The sequence below is a fragment of the Haliotis asinina genome, chromosome 7 (genome assembly GCF_037392515.1).
Source record: "Haliotis asinina isolate JCU_RB_2024 chromosome 7, JCU_Hal_asi_v2, whole genome shotgun sequence".
Taxonomy (NCBI): Eukaryota; Metazoa; Mollusca; class Gastropoda; order Lepetellida; family Haliotidae; genus Haliotis; species Haliotis asinina.
In genome coordinates this window covers 45478572-45502115 of record NC_090286.1, presented here as the reverse complement: position 1 = coordinate 45502115, position 23544 = coordinate 45478572, and the positions used below count along the sequence as shown (strand labels likewise).

General features: G+C 40.6%; 2 protein-coding genes across 3 annotated transcripts; both read right to left on the bottom strand.

Annotated features, from left to right (window-relative positions):
- Positions 1 to 4256: 4256 nt before the first annotated feature.
- On the bottom strand, positions 4257 to 6379 carry LOC137292025 (uncharacterized). The gene is made up of 4 exons (XM_067823577.1): positions 6233 to 6379; positions 5645 to 5823; positions 5018 to 5346; positions 4257 to 4855 (listed from the first exon to the last, which is right to left on the bottom strand). Exons 1-4 carry the CDS (start codon positions 6377 to 6379, stop codon positions 4257 to 4259), a joined length of 1254 nt encoding a protein of 417 aa, XP_067679678.1.
- Positions 6380 to 10924: 4545 nt separating this feature from the next.
- Positions 10925 to 20543, bottom strand: LOC137290848 (uncharacterized). Of its 2 annotated transcripts, XM_067822000.1 has the most exons (4): positions 20413 to 20529; positions 19152 to 19257; positions 14098 to 14224; positions 10925 to 13334 (listed from the first exon to the last, which is right to left on the bottom strand). In XM_067822000.1, the coding sequence occupies exons 2-4, from the start codon at positions 19243 to 19245 to the stop codon at positions 12026 to 12028; spliced, it is 1530 nt and encodes a 509-aa protein (XP_067678101.1). In that variant the 5' UTR covers positions 19246 to 19257; positions 20413 to 20529; the 3' UTR covers positions 10925 to 12025. The 2 variants fall into 2 exon arrangements, with proteins under 2 accessions (XP_067678101.1, XP_067678102.1); XM_067822001.1 differs by lacking the exon at positions 19152 to 19257 and having other exon boundaries at positions 20413 to 20543.
- Positions 20544 to 23544: the final 3001 nt, after the last annotated feature.

Below are 23544 nucleotides of genomic sequence, written 5' to 3'. Positions count from 1 at the left end.
GTCCATCGTTGACAAGGTTTCATAATCTGACTTTATCTATTGCGACTTTTTTATTATTCTAATCCTCGTCTCGATGTGGTTGCAATATTGTGACATTAAATATGAACACTTACTCACTCTCAGGTGTATATCAAATTATGTTTTTGCAAAGACTGGGACCTTTCGTTCTCAGTTCTTCATGACGTTCTTAATTGTACTTAATGTTTAAAATATAACATAACAAAATACTTTTGCGTTTAGAATCAAAGGAGGCATCTCGTATCACTTGATTAAAGAAAGGGAGAAATACATTTGAAATTTTCTGGCATTTTTCGAAAGCAAATATTCTCGTCACATGACGCCAGTTTTTGTAATGCTAATTGTTCTTTGTTGAATGACAAAATATCATCAATTGATGCATACTCAGTACGTGTGTACCTGTTCAGATGTTTCGTGTATGATGAGTGTGTGTGTACATAAAATGTAGTTACATGTATACAAATATACTGTGATCAATTATATGGGTATATTTCATTTATTTTGATAGATACAAGCATGACGCTTAGAGTGGTGATGCTCAAATGTTCTGTAGAAATAACTGCAGTTCCAACCCTCCGGTCAGTTGACACCTGCGTCGGTGTAGGGACTATGTGACCACCACGTGCTATAAGTACTGTTCTACGATTTTTCTACCTGTACCGTGTTTGTTATGTCTATGGCTTTCATCCCAAAGAAGTGATATCGGATTCACATCCGAAAATCTGCATTGACAGGACATGACATTGACACATGAATTAGGAAGGATACCAACAAGACAAGAAGTGTGGTGGTGCCTGGGATGACCCTTTTCGTGTTGAACTGACTCTCTATTTGGGTTCATAATCGGAAGAAGGTGGCGGTCTATAATGCCCTTAAGAGACCATTCTTAATTTTTATGCATGTGACCTTTGACCCATATCAAAACGAGGTTATACCCGCGAAATCTGCGAATCGTCATGGCGACGAAATCTGGAAGCGATCTGACAGCTGTACCGTCTCTCACTTTTTCCTTCGTGGAGACTTATATTCAGATGAACAGCAGAATAGCCGGTACTTCCCAACTGAACAAAGGCTTCAAATATTACAGTGAAGGTTTCATTTTCAATTTGCGAAGTAAGTTTCATTCATCAATTTCCATCTGTAAATGGTAACTATCGCACTGGCTGTCAATGTCATTATGTCATTGCCGATTTATGACTGAAGATGTTTTTATTTTCACATAACATGTTATCATATAAATACGGGACACGCGTTAATTATTATGATGTGCAACGCAGAAACTTTTTTAGGACTTCTTTTAGTTAGATTAATGACAGACATTTACAATGTTTACATGTCACTGTGACCTACATTCAAGCATGTCAATAATCAAGGTCGTAATTGTCAGATCATATTATGTTAAATTCATATAAAATTATTCCAAGTAACTTCTATGTTCTTGTCTTGTATCCTTTTTCACTTGTAATCGTTTTCTTGCAGCATCATGTGATGACACATCTTGTGTATGTATGTATGTATGTATGTATGTATGTATGTATGTATGTATGTATGTATGTATGTATGTATGTATGTATGTATGTATGTATGTATGTATGTATGTATGTATGTATGTATGTATATTGTCACATGTGTTTATTAATTATGATAGCCTAGAGCCTAGTTCATTCATTTCATACAAGTACATGTACTATTAAATGCAGGTCACCTTAGAGATCAGTCCAGTGGTCAGAGTGGTCGGTGCCAGCTGCAACTGTGCTATAGGTCAGAGCCAGTGCTGTGGTCATGTGACAGGTATGCCATGAGCCTATTTCTATCAGGGATGGCAATTTTCCACGGAAATCAGGTCCTCCTGTTTCCTTTCGTGTATAATATTAATATATGTCTGGGTATTTTTAACTCTGATTCTGTCATTCCTATTGTTTGAAAATATGTTTTTTCTTCCACAGGTGTTTTATACCTGATGGCCCACTATAAGCAGCGAGGATTGAAGTCCATCCCACGGGATGTTCCCAAGACCGCCATGCCACAGACATGGCACATCCCTCGGCTGGATAAAATAGCCGGTATGTCAGTACCAGAGATAAAGGTGTCTGGTTACAAGGATGATGGAGAGGACCGGCCTGTGAAATCAACCCTCTACAACCCCATTAGGTCTGCCCTTGCACCGTTGGAACCGTTTTTGTCATCTCTCAAGTTAAATTATCCTGATTTGTCATTATTAACAACAGTCCCACAGACTGATGAGCCTACACCACCTTTTGTAAGAACCAATTTTGGACTGTTTCTTAAGTGCAGTACCATCAGTCATCAACAGAAGTTATCTGGGAATTGTCTGATAAACATTGTAGATGGATTTTATCCTGACTTACCCGTTAGTGTTGGGCAGATTGGGGACAACAACTACAGCAATGTGCTGACAGCCAGCCAGACAACCCTGCTAGACTCCCTCAGTGTCAGTCAGGAGGATGCTGTGGAGATAGAGAGAGCCACCAGACTCCAGGCACAGGACAAGAAGTGGGTGCGTCTCAGACATCACAGGGTCACAGCTTCCAGAGAAAGTTCAAAGCGTAGGAAAGGTAAACACAGAAAAACCTTACTTACATCAGGTTTTCTGTCTTTAGTTTCATTAACAGAAAACTTTCGACCCAAATCCACAATGTGTGTAATATTTCAGAACCAGAGAAGTTTGCAGAAAGGCTGAGATCTTCTTCAAGGACCGTCCTCACAGAGGCAATGAGAGAGGGTGTTGCTAATGAACCTGTTGCAGTAGAGACATATGGGAAGGTAAACATTTCCAACTGATTAACTCATATGTGTTAATGGATCAACTAAAGAAATGTGCATGTGCATGTGCATGTGCATGTACTTCAAATTGTATGTTAATCAAGACAGATGAAATTAGATCATGTTTAATGCATTCAGAAAAATACAACAAAGGTAAACCTCTTTCATTGTTTAATTGTGAGGTAAGCATGTCACATATACATAAGACATATTGCCTTTTCATATTTATATTGTAATTTATCCTTTTTGAAACAAAACCTTACAATAGTATGGTATGGGCTAAGGGGAGATAATCACAGTTCCAGGAAATAATTTTGTGCATTTTAACTGAAGCTGTTATGATGCATTCGCATATTCGGTGAATTGAACCATAGCCTTTCATGAATTCAGTTCATTATTCAGTCCCCCTTACCAAATATAAATGATTTACATTTGTTTTAATGGAGCATGTTTTACTTGAGTCCTTATGTCTATTTTCAAAGTGAAATATGCAAAAATGTAATATGTACTAGCCTTGCAGAAGTGCAAGTTATGTTGGTTTGCAATTGTTGCACTTAGTACTGTGGACTGTCAGATCACTGGTTATTAATACAACAGTTAGTATTGGGGTTCCGTATTATTCATTAATCACTTAATCAGGGCTACAGATAAGGAGCGTACAGGCGTAATGTACGCCTAAAACTCAGTGACATACGACATAATATAAGATTTCAAACGTATCATGTATGCACATAAGTACCTTTCTACGTCAAACATAAATGCAGTTTAATGAAGTTTAAGATGAAAAGTTGTTTAATATTGTAAATAACAAACTATTTCTCCGGCTTGCTGACTCAAAAATATACCAATACTCTTTCAAACCTCTCAGTACACTTCTACTTGCAGCATGAGGGGTACTTACACACACACACCGAAAAGTTTTCTAGAGCCCTGCTTAACTAAATTATTGCATTCATGAATAATAATTTGTTACCAAATAGTTGTGATACATGTCATATTCAGCACTTAGAGTATCCGTTGCAATCCTTACTTTTGCCATCTTCTGTTTCCATTACAAAATACCGACACCTATAAGCCTATAAAATTTAATAGATCTGTATATTCAGAAATTCTACATTTTATGAATATTACATATTTCACCATTTGTCAAAAAAGTTTTCTTATATTACTGCAGCACTGATTCAACGAAATGTAATTATGACATATTTTTAAGGTTTGAAAAAAGATATGTAAAACCACAGCATATCATCTGTAAGTACAAATTTCTGTTTAGAATTTCCGCTGTCACTATAGTTTCATTATGTGCACTGAATCTATTACAGACTGGTGAAAACTAACACTGTACACAAATACTCTCTTATAGCATTAATTTAAATTTGATGTATATTTTATGATCTCATAAAAATAAATTGCACATTTCTATTAATGAACATGAACACTCAATCAGTTTTCATTCATTTCTTTTTTATCAATGGTCCTTGAAAACTTGAAGTAATGCAAGCTACAGTCCACAGCTGATTGATGCTGCCCAGCTCTGCAAGAGATACTGTAGAATCAAACAGGTGATTCTCTTTAACTCTTCTGATCAATCTTTCCACATGAATCCTAAGTGATGCAATGGACTGGGTCTCCTCTACTTCACTAGGTGTGAACTGCCCAGAGGAATACAGAAATGGAGGAATGTTAAGACCAACACCTCTCTCACTCAGTATACTGGCAATAGTAAATCCTTTGTCAGTCATAACACTGTCCCCTGGCTCCAGCAAATCTAGAATGCCAGACAATTTTGTTATTTCAACATCTGACATGACACCAGTGTATAGATTAGATACAAAGGTAATAGCACCATTTGGAGCAATGCCAATCAAGCCTTTCGGAGTGCAGGAGCTTTTGTAATGGGAATAAAACATGGAATTTAACACCAAAGCTGAGGGAATTTGGATCCTGAGCTCCGTACAGTCTAAAATGACTCTAGTAGATGGGTATGTTATCTGAAACTCAGGAGGCATGTATTTGTCTACTGTCACTCTGGAGGGCCAGATAGGAATTGATCCTAGAACAAAATACAGAAAATTTGCCCAGGTGATAATTTTTCGACTAACAGTCGAAATGTGGCAATTTAAACGAACAGCAAGATCCTGCTCTGGTAAGCCAAGCCTCAGACGTACAAAAAACATGAACATTTCATCAATAAGGGCCATGTTTCTTGGCCTACCTGCAAGAGAAATGGCATTTGCACATGCGTAATACATACTGCACATATTGGAGGCACTTGGCTTTACAAATTCAAAAAACTGTCTGAATAATTTATAAGAACGAAATGATGTGTAGTACTGGATGAGATCATCATTTCCATTGAATCTTTCTAATCCAAATCTCTCAATGGTGAGCTGTTGTTTTAACAAATCTTTCTCCTTCTCCAGCTCCAGAATTCTTTTTAGAAGAAGCTGTGTATCTGGCAGGCTGACATCTGTCTGGGTCTGAGCTGACAAACTGTCCTCCTCTTCTTCATGGGGGTCACGGTCTAACAGGGAGCTTGTAGGACTGGAAAAATAAAGAATTTTACTTACAGTGGAAATCAAGAAATGTGTGTGTGCGTGTTTATGTGTTTGCTCATTTCTGAATATCATGAAACACGGACGTCGAATTAATGTTTCTTTCAGAGGAATCAATGATTATGATTATCAATGAGGTGTTGCAGATACTAATCAGATTTAATGCTTTAAAATTAAACAATGCTACTCAAAAAACAGTCTTTGGTTTGAAGAGCATTTGAACTGAAGTACAGCTTAAAATAAGAATGTTTTCTTATCTACAAACATGTTTCTAACTTTAAACCGACCTTTCTGTTGAATCATAAGTGGATGACGGATGGCTGGTGCTTTCCTCGACTTCATATTTTCCAAGTTCCAAGGAAATATGGATGGCACAGATCCTTGCTTGAGGGTCCTCCTTACTGGTGTGTACTTGTAGTCCTCCGGCCTTCAAATGCTTCGAGCATACAACACTCTTCCTTGTTATCTAAATACAAGTGAAGTTAAAATAAGCCCATTGCCATCATAAATATTTAAATCAAAGCTTTAAAAAGAAGCAAGTCTTTTTTTCGAATGATTACAATAAATAGTTGTAACCTCGCGCACGCAACACACTTGCTTCTTTGAGTATATAATCATTGTTCTTGCGGTCCATCTGCCACTTTTTGAACTTTTTCAATTACAGCACCACACTGAGCAATCGTTACCACGTGTTGTTAATTAACTTAATTTATCGTTTAGGCACCATGACATGTTGTTAAGGAATAAATATTATTTTTCTGTTGTATGCGCTGCTTGACAGCTGCAGCTCCGATAGATTGATTCCAGTTTGAATTTGGCGCCTCAAATAACTCGAGATTTAATTCAGAAAATTCTGAATGAAAATTATAGCCTACCGTAAAGAAGGGTCCTTCGTCTCGTCGAATAGCAACTTTCCACCTCTTTCGAAGAGCTTCGGGCTTTGGAAACGTGTGAAATGACAGTGAACCGTCGTTTCGTGCATCGGATGTACACAGAGGTACACAACAATGGTCAGCAGCCATCGTTGCAGGTATAACCTCGTTTTGGAATCGGTCAAAGGTCACATGCATAAATATTAAGAATCGGCTAGTGACCAACAGTCAAATAGGACATGGCTCCCTACAACATGACTCTGAATCCACCGATCCTGTCCATCTGTTGAGCGTAATCCTGGGCAAAACGTCCATTTAGACACTCAGCCTTCTATCGTGCTGCAGGAGAAATCCTCATTCATCGCCGAAGAGGACCAATCGTTGATCCATTGAGTAACATGTCGTCGAAAGAAAGGTCTCATTACAGGGATAATAAAAGGTCCTATGGTCTACCTCCAACTCTCGCAAGCGATTTATGATGACATGGTTAAAAGAACCTGATGGAGCGATTTTGTGCAGGTGTTTATTCTTGGTGTATCACTTCTGGTCTTTGATTGCCGTGAGACGGATATACCGATCATATGAACGTAATATAGGGTTTTGGTGTGCGGTCAAATAAAAAACTGCAGAATGGGTAACTCCAGCTTCATGATGCCTACAGCGGCGTTTCCACTGGCAACATTAACAGTCTAAGCAAACTTATCCTCAGTACTTTTCGTTACGCTCCACTACTGAGTCTAACAAAACTTTATGGGAGGTCGCGTCAGGTAACCTTTGAGATTGGCCAATCAGAACACAGTTTACCAAATCGCGAAAGTGCACATTCGCACATACATTTTGAACCTTTTATCTCGAAAATGTTCGTACCCGAACGATTCCGAATGCTATTTAGCGTAGGCTGGGTGATACACACGGCGTACGTACAACCATGACAACGGTGAGTAAACAGTCGCTGAAAATAGTGTTTTTGACAATATTCAAGGATGTTATTTTGCGGAAATATTAACTAATGGTAACCATGTCAACAGAAACCCCAAAGCGTATATACTGCAGGTCAAATAACTGTTATATGCTGATTTTTGTTTGTGGAGAAATCTTTGTCAGTGACCTGAATATTTTGAAAGTCCCTCCGATCCCTAAATAGTAGCCGTTGTCTGATTGGTTAAATCTATTTAAACGTCTCGTATTTGATTGGACAGTGATTGGTTGCTCAAAGGTTACCTGACGCGACCTTCTACTAGGTATTGTTAGACTCAGTGGTGGAGTGTAACGAAATACACTGAGACGAAGTTTACTTAGACTGGCAACATTAAGTACCGACTTGTTCCTAATATTACACATCCTCGATGTCGCAATGGTACACGTTCTGAAAAATCTACACTATACCCTGAATGCATCTACAACCCGGCCAGACAGTTATATTACCTCCTTTCCTTTGCTCGCCAATAGCCAATCTCAGTAGCCAATCAGCTTAACCACCTTTACAGCTGAACTTACCTGGGTTAACAAAGATAGCGGTCGCATCTGTGAAAGTTTGTTAGCAGTGAGACTTAGATTTAGGGGAAATCATACAAACAAATTGTCGGATCCGAAACTTAAAAATAAATGCAAGAACTACCTCTATCTTTTTACCTCTTTCAGAGTTCCTCTGCATGAATGGTGTTGCCAAGTTTAATCGGTCAGGTAATTTGAAAAACGAAAGTGAATTGTGATTGGTACGCTCAACTTCAAGACTCGTGGTCCACTTGCACAAAGCGGTCTTATGCCTATGTTTGAGAGTAGGAGCTACAATCATTGTAGCGGTAATAACGCTTTGTGCAAGTCAACACACAAAAGGATAAAAAGCCAGTCAAGGGAGCTGAAAGAATTATCGGGCCGAGCCCTAGATTCATTCATAGTGGACATATATCGGAACGTAAAGCGGTTAAAACGACTGAGTGTGTGTACCCGAAGCATGAACAATATGCGTTTAGTATGCTCCAATTACTGCAAGTGTACTGAATGCTTCATAATGAAATAAAACTCACCATTCTCAAAATCTGTATATTTCTTTTGTTTGAGGAGTACAGTTAAACTTTCTTATGTCATTGTTTAATGAAAATCAATTCAACATACTCGGTAATGAAATGCTGGTTTGTACAATGCCTGTGTCTAATTGTTAGTGCGTTCACATGTTAAAGTCGGCGAGTTGTGATTATCATACCTCAAGATGTTAAAGTGTATGTAAAGTTTTTGAAAATTAGAACCCTTTAATATGATATAAAATTCCTAAAAAATGGCTCCAGTTTATTTGTGTTCATAGCATGTCTGCGGAGACGACGCTGTTATCTTGATTAATAAATATCTCATCTAATTTCGGTTCATTGAATACAAAATCTATTATGCAGATTGATACACAACTTGGCCGCCTTTCACTCTTTGAAATAAGAACGCTTCAGGACTGTTCAATACAAAGACGACGCCTGAGCAGAACCGTGGGGTATAATCTTCATATGCGTCTTGACCCATGGAGGTCCCAGGGTGGAATAGGCCTTCAGCAACCCATGCATGCTATACAAGGCGACAGCGCTTGTCGTAAGAGGCGACTAACGGGATCGGGTGGTCAGGCTCGTTGACTTGGTTGACACATGTCATCGGTTCTCAATTGTGCAGATCGATGCTCATAGTGTTGATCACTGGATTGTCTGGTCCAGACTCGATTATTTACAAACCGCCGCCATATAGCTGGAATATTGCTGAGTGCGGCGTAAAACGTAACTCACCCACTCATATGCGCCTTTTTTCAAGACTCTTTCCAGACATTTTGTATCAGTTATATATCTGGGCTTTGTTAAATCCAGGCTCCACACATGAAAGGGAAGTATATGTTAACACGATATTAGCACTCTCACGGTCCGTGGACCACCCACATTATTTTCCCAATCTTTCCCACCCTCTCTGCGATTCAAAGCCCTAATCAAAGCAGGTCTGATTTATCTCAGGCTCTTTAGTCTGACGGGGACTCCTGAACTGGAATTATTTTCTATCAAAATTCTATATATTTAGAGACTAAGCGTTAATCTGCCATGAATATTAAGCAACATGAAGTTAGAAACGGATTGGGGATTGGGGATTCGAATCGAGAAATCTGAATATTGTTGCAGTTTTGGAATTCAAATGAATGTCTAGTCTAAAGTAAACTTATCCTCAGTACTTTTCGTTACACTCCACTACTGAGTCTAACAAAACCTTATGGGAAGTCGCATCAGGTAATCTTTGAGATTGACCAGTCAGAACACAGCTTGCCAAATCGCGAAAGTGCACATTCGCACATACATTTTGAACTTTTTAAAGGTTCGTACCCGAACGATTCCGAATGCTATTTAGCGTGCGCTGGGTGATGCACACGGCGTACGTACAACCATGACAACGGTGAGTAAACAGTCGCTGAAAATATTCAAGGATGTTAGATAATGATAACCATGTCAACAGAAACCCCAAAGCGTATATACTGCAGGTCAAATAACCGTGTAATATGCGGATCTTTTGTGAAGAGATCTGTGTCAGTGACCTGAATATTTTGAAAGTCCCTCCGATCCCCAAATTGTAGCCGTTGTCTTATTGGTTAAATCTATTTAACCGTCTCGCGTTTGATTTGATGGTCACTGGTCGCTCAAAGGTTACCTGACGCGACCTTCTACTAGGTTTTGTTAGACTCAGTGGTGGAGTGAACCGAAGTATACTGGGACGAAGTTTACTTAGACTGAATGAATGTGAGAGGACAAATTCATATTCAGGATTTGAATCCCGACTGTGAACAAAAAAAAATCAGATTCGGGATTTGAATCCCAAATCTGAAAAAAATATTCAGATTCGGGATTCGAATCCCCAATCCCCAATCCCCAATCCCCAATCCTTTTCTAACTTCCTATTCCCTGAATATAAAGCATTCAGAATACAGTTTGACCAATCAAAGCAAACTGACTGATCCATCGTATGAGGGGTTTGAGTGATATAGGAGCAGGGCAACGCTAATCAGGGGCATTTAGCTTCTGTATAATACTTGCGAAGGCATAGGTTGCACCCCGTTATCTGCATATTTTTATTGTTACTTCCTCTTCAAAGGAAGCCTTTTTCTTGTGGAATGTAAGCATCATTTGAGTAAGTATATGATATGTTTAATGAGTATATTGATGTCCAGTTGTTGCTTGTATTTGCTTGTTCAACGGCAGCAATATCATTTCGCTTTCATCAATGATCAGGCGGTATGTTTCTTCTCAAGCATGCTTAAAGCCACTCCTATCGTGAGTTGTATACTAAAACTATTGTATGACCTGCCGTATGGGAAGCACGGTATTCAGTATAGCGAATACCGTAGTCACTCTGTGCTAAAACTGTTGTATGACCTGCCGTATGGGAAGCACGATATTCAGTGAAGTGAGTACCGTAGTCACACTAAGGTAATGAATATAACGTATCTTCATATGACGTTCAAGTGAGCAATCAGGGGTGAGGCAGGTTCGTAGTCCACCCGAAAAACGCAGAAGTGTTTTAGACATTTCCAAAAACGTTTGATGACTTTTTATAATATTATTTTGGAATCGGGTGTATCAAATATTTATCACATATCAATAGTGTTGGCAAGAAAGCTGTTATTGAAGCATATACTTATATTTACATTTGGAAACTGAACTAACTATATATAACAGAACACAGTTTACATCCCTTTTTGTCGTGTAGTCGCTCCGAAAAAAAAGTACAGTACACGCAAATATGAAATGAAGTCGGGTTCGATTCCTCACATGGGTACAATGTGTGAAGCCCACATATGGTGTCCCCGGCCTTGAAATCGCTGGAATATTGATGAAAGTGGCTTAAAACCAAACGTTCTGTCTCACTCATCTCAACTATTGACTTTATTTGCGGTTTAAAGTTTTTATTGCAGGTGGGGAAACGCAGCCGATGCTATCTGATACGTTTGTAATCAGCGATGCTCCAGCTATATGACTGCGGCCTTTGAGTACTCTGATCTGGTCTGGGCCAGACAACCCAGTGATGGATGGTATGAGCAAAGATCCACGAGCAAAGAATTTAAGGATATTCCAGTGATAACACATCTTACCTTAATTAGGTTAGGAGACTTTTGTGTGTGTACATGCGTGCGCGTTCTGGTGGTACCGTTCTGAGGTCACGTGCAGGCGATGTGGTACAGCTACGTTTGTGAACCCCACGAGCACAGACTTTGACGAATCGCGATTCAAAACCCATGATCAATGGCCACTGTCGTAATTTAACCTTTACTATCGTAATTTAACTGATTGAACAGCGCTTTGACGGGTTTCATGTGAGTTTTGGTCACATTTTAAAACCACATGATCACCTTCTTGCACGAAGGTAGAATATAAAATGATCTTCGGGATTTAGTTAGATGTGGTCAGATAAAACGATTTCGTCGCATCCTTTGACACAGGTGGAATATCAAAGAAATGAGTGAGTTTAGTTTAGTTTTAAGCCGTTATTAGCGATATTCCAGCAATATCACGGTGGGATCATGGTGGGGGGCACTAGAAATGGGTTTCACACATTGTACCCATGGGGGAGGGGTAACTGAACCCACGTCTTCGGTATGACGAGCCTTAAGAACTTGGCCCCACTGTAGGAGAACACCAATGTCAGTGTGATGCAGAATCGCTTGTAGGTACTATTTTGAATTTATATATGGCATTGGCAAAAGCACTGCAGGATAGGGTTGAAAGTTACATATTTACAGTTTCAAATATCCATTGTTGTGTATGTTGAATGTCGTTAAATAACCATTTAGAATCGGTTGGGCAGAGTTCCACGAAAGTTGACATAGTGTGGGGATGTACACGGCTTGGGTGGTGAGTGAGGCGGCGGGGGACACTGCAGGCTTTCTGTAAAGTCTGGTGGGTACCACACAGACAAAGAAGGAGGAGTCAGATCTGCTTGAGATCCGGTACTTTCCTGAAAGACATCCGGGAGGGTTAAGCTTTTGCTTCTTCTCCTTCTACCTTGTGGAAGAGATCGACCAGAATCAGGTATTGTACCTGTCTTCATGTAAACATAGATACTCCTGGAAGAGCTACTTGGACCAGAGAAAGACTTTCTTCTTATGGGATCTCTAAATTTGATGTCCTCATTCTCAAATTCAATTATCTTCAATGATCCCTTTGATTCCCACCACCCCCCAGTGAAGATCTTATCAGTCTTGAAGCCATCGTCCATTAATGAGATGTCTTTAGAGGACAACAAATCCTTACTGCACGTGCCGTCGGCCTTTAGAAGATCTCCCTTAGACGTTTGTTTGGATATACGCCAATCGCCACCGATGAAATAGTTAGCATTGAGTCCATCTCCCGTCAGTGACTGCTTTGATTTCCGTGTGAACACATCATCATCGATGCAGTCTCCTTTGTTTAAAGATTCTGTGGACTTCCACCATCCCCCTTTGAACAGATCGTCAGCTGATCCGAAGGATTCATCATCGTCTGAAATGTCAGTCGATGGCCTTGGTGGAAGGGAAAGAGGGCTTCGTAGAGGTTCACAAACTGAATGTGTTGTGCCGGTTTTGATTCTATCTTGTTCTAGGCTCTGGGTTTCACCTGTCATCATTTCTGCTTCAGGATTTGTCCATAGCGGAGGACAACGGGCAACGGGTACCGACCTATGGCGGTTAGTCCATCCCCTGTCACCACTTCCCGAGGGGTCATCAACCAGGTGTGATGCACCCGGAGATACACAGGAGGAGCTCCTTTTTGAGATGTTTCTTGTAGATTTCTCCATATATAGGTAGACAGATGTGTTGAGGTTTCCGTCAGTTTCAATGGCAGGAGATACATCTTCAAGACATTCTGCATAAATGTTGCATTCCGTTCCTTCTGGACATGAAACGGGTTCATCTTGAACCGAAGTATCAACAGGCTCATCCGACGACTTCAGACCGGGTTCGTTCGACGTCCTGAAAGGATCTTCCAGTGACAAAGAATACGTGGGGTTTATTGGTTGTATTTTCATTTGGCCTTTTTGGGGCGTGCTGTGTGTGACGCTCCCTTCAGAGGTCTCTTGTTCAGACCTTCTGGAACGTCTCCGACGTGACTTCTTTATTCTGGAATGGATACCAATGGTCAGCATTAAGGTGTTGCATGTATTAACTGTAATAAACAATATTAGAGTTTAATTCTCCATTTTACCAGTCGATAAATATGTAACGTCAACGCCACACTTAAGGTGAAACATACAGTCATGTTCTTAAACGGTAACAACTTTGGCGACGTCAGTTGAATCAAACTCAAGTGATTGATTGGGTGGGTGGATGAGTGAGTGAGTGGGTGGGTAGGTGGGTGGGTGGGTGAGTGAGTGCCAGGGTGGATGAGTGGATGGGTGAGTGAGTGAGCGAGCTTGGGTGGGTGAGTGAGTGAGAAGGTGGGATGGTGGGTGAGTGAGTGAGTGAGTGAGTGAGTGAGTGAGTTGAGTTTCACGCCCTTTTAACAATATTCCAGGTACGTAGCACATTCCTTGTATTATGAGTGAGTATGGTTCTGGCAATAGTGGGTATAGCAATGCTCAAGGATATCAGGGCGGGCGACACCAGAAATTACTTCACAAACAGCTTGTATCACTAGGGCGACACCAGAAATTACTTCACAAACAGCTTGTATCACTAGTGATATTCAGTGAAACATTTATATCTTGTTATATAACATGAAACTGTGGAATAACCGTTTTTCTTTGGCAGTGATGATAAATTTACAACCCATTAACAAGTAATTAGAATTTTAGTTGAACATTTGAAAATGTCTCGCAAGTTAGTGTAGTGTATTATGGTACAGAGTTTATGTGTTGGCAGAGTGTTCTATAGAGGCACCCACCTGTCAACTAGTCCCAGCTGGAAACACATGACAACAAGGAGAAGGATGATGATAGCAGTCCCTGCCACACATATCAGGATTAGCTCTTTATATTCCATTCCTCCAGAGGGAATGTGATTACTCCCTGCTGTAAAAAATATGAGAGCAAGTGAGTGAATGTAGTTATACGCCGCTTTCAGCAATGTTCCAGCATTATCAAGGCAGGGTCACCGGAAATGGGTTTCACACCGTGCATCCATTTACGGAAGCGAACCCGGGTCTTCGCCGTGACGAGCGAACGCTTTAACCGCTAGGCTACCCAATCTACCCAATCGCCTCTATAACAGTGAAAGAGAGGGGTTTTAGGCTACTACAAACATTTTCCTTGAAATCACTACGGACATATTAATTAAGGTTCTCTATCTTTATGTGTTCCCCATGACGATCTCGAATCAACGTTTCATCTATTAGACTTTTAAAAATTAGTGTTTCCTTAAGTTATAATGTACTAGGGAAAATGTTGCATTAATTAGAATACCCACCACCGTGTGTGTGTGTGTGTGTGTGTGTGTGTGTGTGTGTGTGTGTGTGTGTGTGTGTGTGTGTGTGTGTGTGTGTGTGTGTGTGTGTGTGTGTGTAACAATGTTTGTTTTATTTATTGTTCAACGCGGCACTCAGCAATATTTCAGCTATATGACGGAGGTCTGTAGATAATCCAGCATGGACCAGAGATCAACATCATGAACATTGTGAACCCAGTCAGCGACCTTGACCACTGAAAACGTTCTTCGCCTCTTTCGACAAGTTCCGGCTGCTGAAGATCAATTCTAACCCGGATGCGTAAAATGCTGTTTCAGCATTTTTTCACGTGCTTGTATTGAATAGGACGGGACACGCTTATCTGTTTATTTTGTTATCATTTCATAGCTATTCATAATTCATGTTCATGAATAGTTTGGATCTTCACAAAACAATGGTTCTTTGCAGTGAATTATGTTATAACATAGAGTGTTTCTAGTATTGTTTTTATAACATATAGTCTCATTTGACGGGAGCATGCCGTTGGTTAGTGTTCGTTTCGAAAGCGTTTAATTTAATATTCAAGTTGTCAGACTGCCTCTTAATAAACATTTTAAACAAATATTTCCTGTAGCTAAACTGAAAAATATTTCCTGAAATATCCGGTTTTAGACAGGAATTAAGTTTCATGAACTGTTCCACTCTTGAAATAGTTACAAATTTCTCAAACTAACTTACTCATCACAATGGTGTTCACATTTTCCACACAGATCACACACAGGTCTACATTCGTAACAGTGGATTAAAATACTTTCGTATATCACAGTATTGGTACAGACCAGTATGTACGACATACAGATCAGGAACATATGCAATATTACGCTTTCGCAACTCGGTAAAGTAGCGGTAGCTGAGTGGGTTAGATAGCTTGTTTTGCCTCCCGTTAACCGTGTAGCTTTGAGGGACTGGTTTAGCATAAACCAATTAGTTCTAGAATTTGTACTTTACCAAGAAGAGTAATCCTCCAAATACTATGATATATTTGATATCTGGCTACTTCAAAATGACATTTATGTTCATACAAAAACGGTGTGATATTGTCAAGAATATGTAATCGGTCTCTCGATAGCGTGGGGCGTTAAATCATTACCAAGCACCCTAAATCATGTTTATTTTTTTCAGCCTTGAAATTTTATTTGGTGGAGCTGTGCACGCGTCATGAGCACAGTTCCTACGTACCGAAAGTGACTCCCCGTTTTCATGTTCTGTCCTTCCGGTAGTACTTGGCAAGGACTGTATACTACTTTCACTAGAACGTCACGGCGGTTGTATTTTCTCGCGGAATGTATATAGATAAACAAGTTTTGACGAACATGCTGGGATACTTCGCAGTCTGGTTCCCAGGGTTTGACCACTCAAGCACGTTGAAATACTTCCGTGTACCCGTAGCTGAGAAACTCAACCAGTGCTCCGTAGATGCTCCGTAGTAATGATATCTATCTTTAAATCCGTTGGGTAAATTTGGTTGATGCTCCGTAGTAATGATATCTATCTTTAAATTTGTTGGGTAAATTTGGTTGGACGTCTCGTTCAGTATGCTTGCCCTTACATAACTGCGTGCATGCACAAGAGTGTGTGTGTGCGTGTGTGCGCGCGTGTGTGTGCGTGCGCACGTGGGAGTGTTTTTGTGAGTGAGGATGCCTCCTATACTAGTCCTGACGCACCTGGTTTGTGGTGCTAGCTCACTGCGACGTCGTAAACAGTTTAACATGGATGCACGTCTCATTTATTGATAATACACGATATAAACACGGACTCCGAAGCATTAGTCATTAATTGTATCCCCTCAACATAAAAAGAAACGCAACTTTGTCAAGTATTTAAATAGAAGGCTTAAACTTTCATGAGATTTTTTTCGAAACTTGCGTCTCTTTTCGTGTTTAGCATATTAATGGCTTTAACAAGATAACTGAATGACAGACAGACTCGCTACCCAGAAGGCCAAGGTGTGTGTTCGGGGTGCCGTAGAGACTTGCACAAGTCCCTAAGTCCCATATGTCGTTTGAATGATAATTTCTTTAAAATGTAAATGTTCCTCTGACGGACAGATGTCCGCTTATCTAGACTCGCATCTTTAAAGGATGGCATGCTATACACCAATGGGCTTTGCATTCAGTACAGCCTTTGAGCAAGGTTCCTTGCCTTTGTACGAAGTGATCGTAGCGCTTTGGTGAACTTCCGTGCCTTAATACAGACCAAACGTAGTCTCAGCGCTTTGGTGAACTTCCCTGCCTTAATACAGACCAAACGTAGTCTCAGCGCTTTGGTGAACTCCCTGCCTTAATACAGACCAAACGTAGTCTCGGCGCTTTGGTGAACTCCCTGCCTTAATACAGACCAAACGTAGTCTCGGCGCTTTGGTGAACTTCCCTGCCTTAATACAGACCAAACGTAGTCTCGGCGCTTTGGTGAACTCCCTGCCTTAATACAGACCAAACGTAGTCTCAGCGCTTTGGTGAACTTCCCTGCCTTAATACAGACCAAACGTAGTCTCAGCGCTTTGGTGAACTTCCCTGCCTTAATACAGACCAAACGTAGTCTCGGCGCTTTGGTGAACTCCCCGCCTTAATACAGACCAAACGTAGTCTCGGCGCTTTGGTGAACCTCCCTGCCTTAATACAGACCAAACGTAGTCTCAGCGCTTTGGTGAACTTCCCTGCCTTAATACAGACCAAAGGTAGTCTCAGCGCTTTGGTGAACTCCCCGCCTTAATACAGACCAAACGTAGTCTCGGCGCTTTGGTGAACTTCCCTGCCTTAATACAGACCAAACGTAGTCTCGGCGCTTTGGTGAACTTCCCTGCCTAAACACAGACTAAAGGTAGACTTAACGCTTTGGTAAAACTTCCCTGCTTAAACACAGACCAAAGGTGGTCTTAGCGGTAGGTTGTTTGGTACAACAAGACCCAGGTTCATAAGAAGTAAAACATGGTCGACTGATTATAAAATGTCACTCGGTCTACCTTGTTCAGGGCATATAATATCCAGTGTTAGACTTTTAGTATAGGGTAAATCTGAGAAAACTTCGGCCTCTTAGCTCATGGCTTGCTCTTAAATGGACTGGATGTTCAGATTGCGCGAATTCGATAGATTGGAATTTGGCTCACATCAAATGCCAACGGATGGTCTTGTCCGGATTCAGTTATTTAATGTCGTCGTACTGTATCTTTAATAGGGTAAAAACACTATCACTTCCTTCATAATGGTGTTACCGTGTACACGTACACCATCGAGTCTATTGCAATAAAGAAGTTGTGATTCTGTCACACTTGTTCTTCCTCGTCTTACCGAATGCCATCTAAAAGCAAAACATCCAGTATTGTTTCCTATATGCAACGAAGCTTCGTTAACTAAAGTGAGTGAGTGAATATAGTTTTACGCCACTTTTAGCAATTTATTCAAGTAGTATCACAACGAGGCCACCAGACATCGGTTTCGCACATTATAGCTGTGTGGAAATCTGCTCCGGTTCTTCAAACGTTTTAACCACAAAGCTGCCCCACCGCCGCTCGTTAAATGCAGATCGTAAGTAACGTAATACACTAAGAGGCAATGAAAACGCCTTTTCAAAGGTCATCGTTATTAACATGAAAATCATAAAGCATGTAGTATGTATATTTGCAACGTCCAGGCACAGTAGAGAATTTCTGACCAAACCAGTGTCCACTATCACCACCAAGCTTGCAAACGTATCCGCATGGAATGACTCAAACGACGGATGGAATGATTCGGTATAGTGTACAGTCATTGTGCAATGCCTGTGTGAGCTCAGCTACATGCAGGGTGGAATCTGATGACGACTCACGCTAACCATGTTCGTCCCACAGTTGTTCCATTGGACTCACGTATAATGACCTGGAGGGCCACTGCATGACTTCCACAACGTTGTTCCTAAGGAAATTTCGTGTCAGGATGGTTGTGTGTGGCCAAGCAATTGTCATGCTGAAGGACCAGTCGGTTACCACCATGCTGTCTCAAAAGATGAAGAACTGGACAACAGTCTCGACGTAACGCCGCAACGTTAGGTTGTTTTGCACATTCACAAGCTGTGGACGAAAACGAGCATATACGGCGCCACCAAATCATTACTCCTTATCCATCTGAACGACCTCTTTCAATAACACGGGGCCGCACATACGATGTTCAAACGATGACGCCAACCTTCTAGATTATTGTTCGTGCGGTGGCAATCATTCAGGAATTAGTTCTACAGCTCCTTAAAGCTCCTTCCACTGATTTAGTCCGAAACTGGATATGACGCCATTTCTACTCTGAATGGTGGCCTTGCAAGTTTTCCTGTATGTGAAGGTAACCTGAACCTGTGCTTTTGCTATATTGACATCGTTTATGTTACTTACCAAGCTTATATAGTTACATACGTGACCGTGAGAATGAAACGTAACAAACATATTTAGTTATGTTTAGTTTTATCATTTCAACAACAACAAATCTTACTAACTCAAACTGTTTTCTCATCTCAACAACAATAGTACTCACGTCTTCTTAGAGTAGAGCGGAGTCCTGCTATCCGCCGGTTTATGTTCTCCAAGGCAGTCGACACTCCGGGTGTTACTGGGACAATGTTGAGCATTATCACATTCCACTGCTTTCCGACAGTCCGGGTGTGTATTCGGTAAAATATTCGACAGTCCGGGTGTGAACCAAACGAGTGAAAGAGTGAGTTTAGTTTTACGCCGCACTCAGCAATATTCCAGCTATATGGCGACGGTCTGTAAATAATGAGGTTTGGGCGAGACAATCCAGTGATCAGCAACATGAGCATCGATCTGAGCAATATTGGGAACAGATGACATGTGTTAACCAAGTCAGCGAGCCTGACCACCCGATCTCGTTAGTCGCCTTTTATGGCAAGCATGGGTTGCTGAAGGCCTTTTCTAACCCGTGACCTTCATGTGGGAGCCAATGTCAAATCAGAGAGTGTTTAATTGAGCACAATCATGAACTGTTAACATGCAGTACCTAAATGCATGTCGTGCACGTGCATGGCAGACTGCCTTTTCAGATGTGTACTGGCGTTTTGCTGATGACATTGTGCAGAGAACGCTACCTGCCTTTACATAAAATCGCATTAGACCAGGTATGCTCAGGTATGTTTTTCAATGACTAATATCTTTCAATGGCTTTTTCATATGGTACTTGTATACGATAGGAAAAGCTGATTACGTTTTCATTGCCTCTTGAGATATATGCCAGTGTAGATCGGGATAACTGGATTACAATGGTGAAGCAAATGACGGTTTTTTTAAGTCGAGTCCATAAAAGTATATCGGCTTAAAGGAAACGTCGAGATGATGTTTGTTATAAAGGTTTCATTGTAAGATTTTCAGAGTTTCGTTTCTTTGTCGTACCACGCTCCTATGCTCGGTGACACGACTTCACATTTGCACCCATTATACGCAACATCCATGTCCTGTGTTTTATCAACGTAGCCAATGTCCTTGGCTGGCATACATTGCGCTTCCAGCACCATTCAGACAGACTGCGAGATGCTACTACACAAATAGACGACGAACTGGTTCTTTTACAATAACGGATACGTAATTAGAAACTGTTCAGGATTACACAATGAGCACCAAACACGCAGTGGAATTGGAAACCGCGTCTAATTAATCATTATCTCATTATTTTGAATGACGTGATTAGAAACGCAGTGAAGACTTATTTACAACAGAAAGTTCCCGTTGTTAGAATTGTGGGGTTTGTCGATTAAAAAGCTAAATAATACAAATCTACTCACATAAAACCTACTGCATGCTTCCTTGAGTCTGTCCTGTGTTTCAGCATGAGTGACCAGTCTATATGATTAATGGTTTCAAAACATCGCCCTGTCAGCCACAGGTCTGATGCATTATGCCGTGTGTTGGATTTCAATTCGAATATTTGCTTCTCAGGGCATAACAAGGAAATATAAACCTGAAACTGATTTCAATAGTAATAATGTCCGTGTCACAACCAAAAGGAAAGCGTCACTGAAGATATCTTCAAGCACAGCCCCGGGGAATGATCGCAGGTACAATGCTCTACACTGTAGACTAACTCTGAATTTATGTTATTTTCAATAGAAATAGTTTCTTTCACAATTGGAAAGGAACCTACAGATTACAGATTCAGAACATGAGGAAATCAACACTTGCATTCAGGACATTGGAACTGCAGAAAGAGTTGGGCGTAAGGTTAAAGAATACGGTTGTTATAGTGTCTACTTCAGGACAGCCATGTCCAAATATTTCTACAGACCAAAAACTATGTAGCCAGGCTACATGATATTTAGTTATTATTATTTTAATCTTTATCACTACCGCACTCAGCAATATTCCAGCTGTATGGCGGCGGTCTGTGAATAATCGAATCTGGACCAGACAATCCAGTGATCAACAACACGAGCATCGATCTGCGCAATTGGGAACCGATGACATGTGTCAGCGAGTCTGACCACCCGATCCCGTTAGTCGCCTCTTACGACAAGCATAGTTGCCTCTTACGACAAGCATAGTCGCCTCTTACGACAAGCATAGTCGCCTCTTACGACAAGCATAGTCGCCTCTTACGACAAGCATAGTTGCCTTTTACGACAAGCATAGTCGCCTCTTACAAGCATAGTCGCCTCTTACGACAAGCATAGTCGCCTCTTACGACAAGCATAGTCGCCTTTTACGACAAGCATAGTCGCCTCTTACGACAAGCATAGTCGCCTCTTACGACAAGCATAGTCGCCTTTTACGACAAGCATAGTTGCCTCTTACGACAAGCATAGTCGCCTTTTACGACAAGCATAGTTGCCTCTTACGACAAGCATAGTCGCCTCTTACAAGCATAGTCGCCTCTTACGACAAGCATAGTCGCCTCTTACGACAAGCATAGTCGCCTTTTACGACAAGCATAGTTGCCTCTTACGACAAGCATAGTCGCCTTTTACGACAAGCATAGTCGCCTCTTACGACAAGCATAGTCGCCTTTTACAAGCATAGTTGCCTCTTACAACAAGCATAGTCGCCTTTTACGACAAGCATAGTTGCCTCTTACGATAAAGAAGTTGTTCCATAACATCTGCCTTTTAGATGAGTGGGCTGAAAGTTTTCGTCACAACGTCACTATTTCAGCAATATAGTGACAAAAGAAAAGTACACGTCAATAACAAATATATGCGAAGGGTAGAAAACCGCGTCACGGGACAGTACAGCAACTATATTATCACAAACAGTCAAGTGGAGGTTACACTCGGTGTTGACACTGAATCGTATTAGCCACGCAAAATGACACATTAAATGTTCACATTCACCAATATCTTCATTATTAAACATTCCATGCCATACATGGTTTTGCATGAAAATATGTTTTTAAATCGCATTTAGCGGAACTACAAACTCGTGCTCGTGCGGTACGTGATGGGTGTTAAATTGGACCAACTCTACTTGTTCTCGGAGTTTCATTTACTATGCCTACCCCTTGTAATACAAACCAACAATAGCGATTTGAAACTATGATGGTTTGTTAAACATCTTCAATCCAAAGGTGAATGAAATTCAAAGATTTAAAAGTTCAACTTGCACCGTAAAATTATGAGGAGTCGCACTCTATTTGCTTTACCGTTTTGTTTAAAGTGAAATTCATCTGTAAGTTTTCACTGCAGACTATAAAAGGAATGCCCTAATCCAACTCCCTCACTCACACTAATACAAATGTTAGCCACTGAATTGGTATTAGACACACAATGGCTAATATTCATCATGTTTCATGTGCCTGGTAGAAAGAATTTCAGGATTTTCTAGGATTTTCCTTCTGTACCATAAAAAAAATCCAATCCTCAATAACCAGTGTGTTATATCCATTCAGTTGGGACCAGTGCACCTTCAGATTCAAAGCTTTGATTCAGTCTCCATTTTGGGTAGAGAACTGGCATCCCATCCCAGTCTCCATCTAGGACAGTGGGTAAATTAGTGGATAAGTTTTTGCTCCTCATGCTGGGTTTGATTCCCACATGGGTATAATGTGTGAATTTCTGGTGCCTCCCACAGTGATATTGTGGAATACTTCTAAAATCGGCATAAAACTAAATTCACTCACTTTCTCATCTCTATCTCACCTGTTCTTGTACAACAGAAGTTGTAACATACTTTCAATTACCAGTATCAGCACAGTATCAGACAAATCTTCAGATTCAGATATAGCTATTGATCAAAATGGGCACAAAATACTTTATAAATAAGGGTGATACTATCCAAACAACTAATTCCATAAATAGCGTTCAGATCTTCAAGAACCTGTAATACAGTTTTCATCAAGCAGCACCTTCAATGTAATGGAGAATGAGTTGGTTTTTTGAACAATGTGTATTGAAGTAATTTATCCTTAGAAGCGGTGTCAGTGTTGTCTATTTTTAAATAGTTCTGTTAAACGTCTGTCAGGACATGGTGGTGGTGTGAGGTAATGTGGATTGAGCTCAGGCCCCGATTTCTCGAAACAAAGTTTTTACTCAAATTTCAAACTGAGTTTGACAAAAAAGAAACATCTGAATTTTAACTCAGTAGTATTTTACAATAAAAAAAACCCCATAATGCTTAATTAATCTGTAAACTCAAATTGTCTACTGTGTCTATGTTTAATGCTGATTTTAGTTCATTCTGGGAAATGAACTTTCCCGTGTTTACTCAAATTCGAATAATAACTCAAACAGAAGTCAAAACTGAGACTTAAGTTTGGTTCGAAAAATCGTTCCAGTTCACAAATCAGCTAAAGTTAAGAAATGTTGTGCATGGAGAGCCCTTCAATGGGTGACCCATGTTTGGGAGCTTGACTCCCGAGAGTTTCTAGTACTTCAGTCCTGCCCCACAACAAAACCTAACTGTGATACATGTGGTCTCACCTTAGG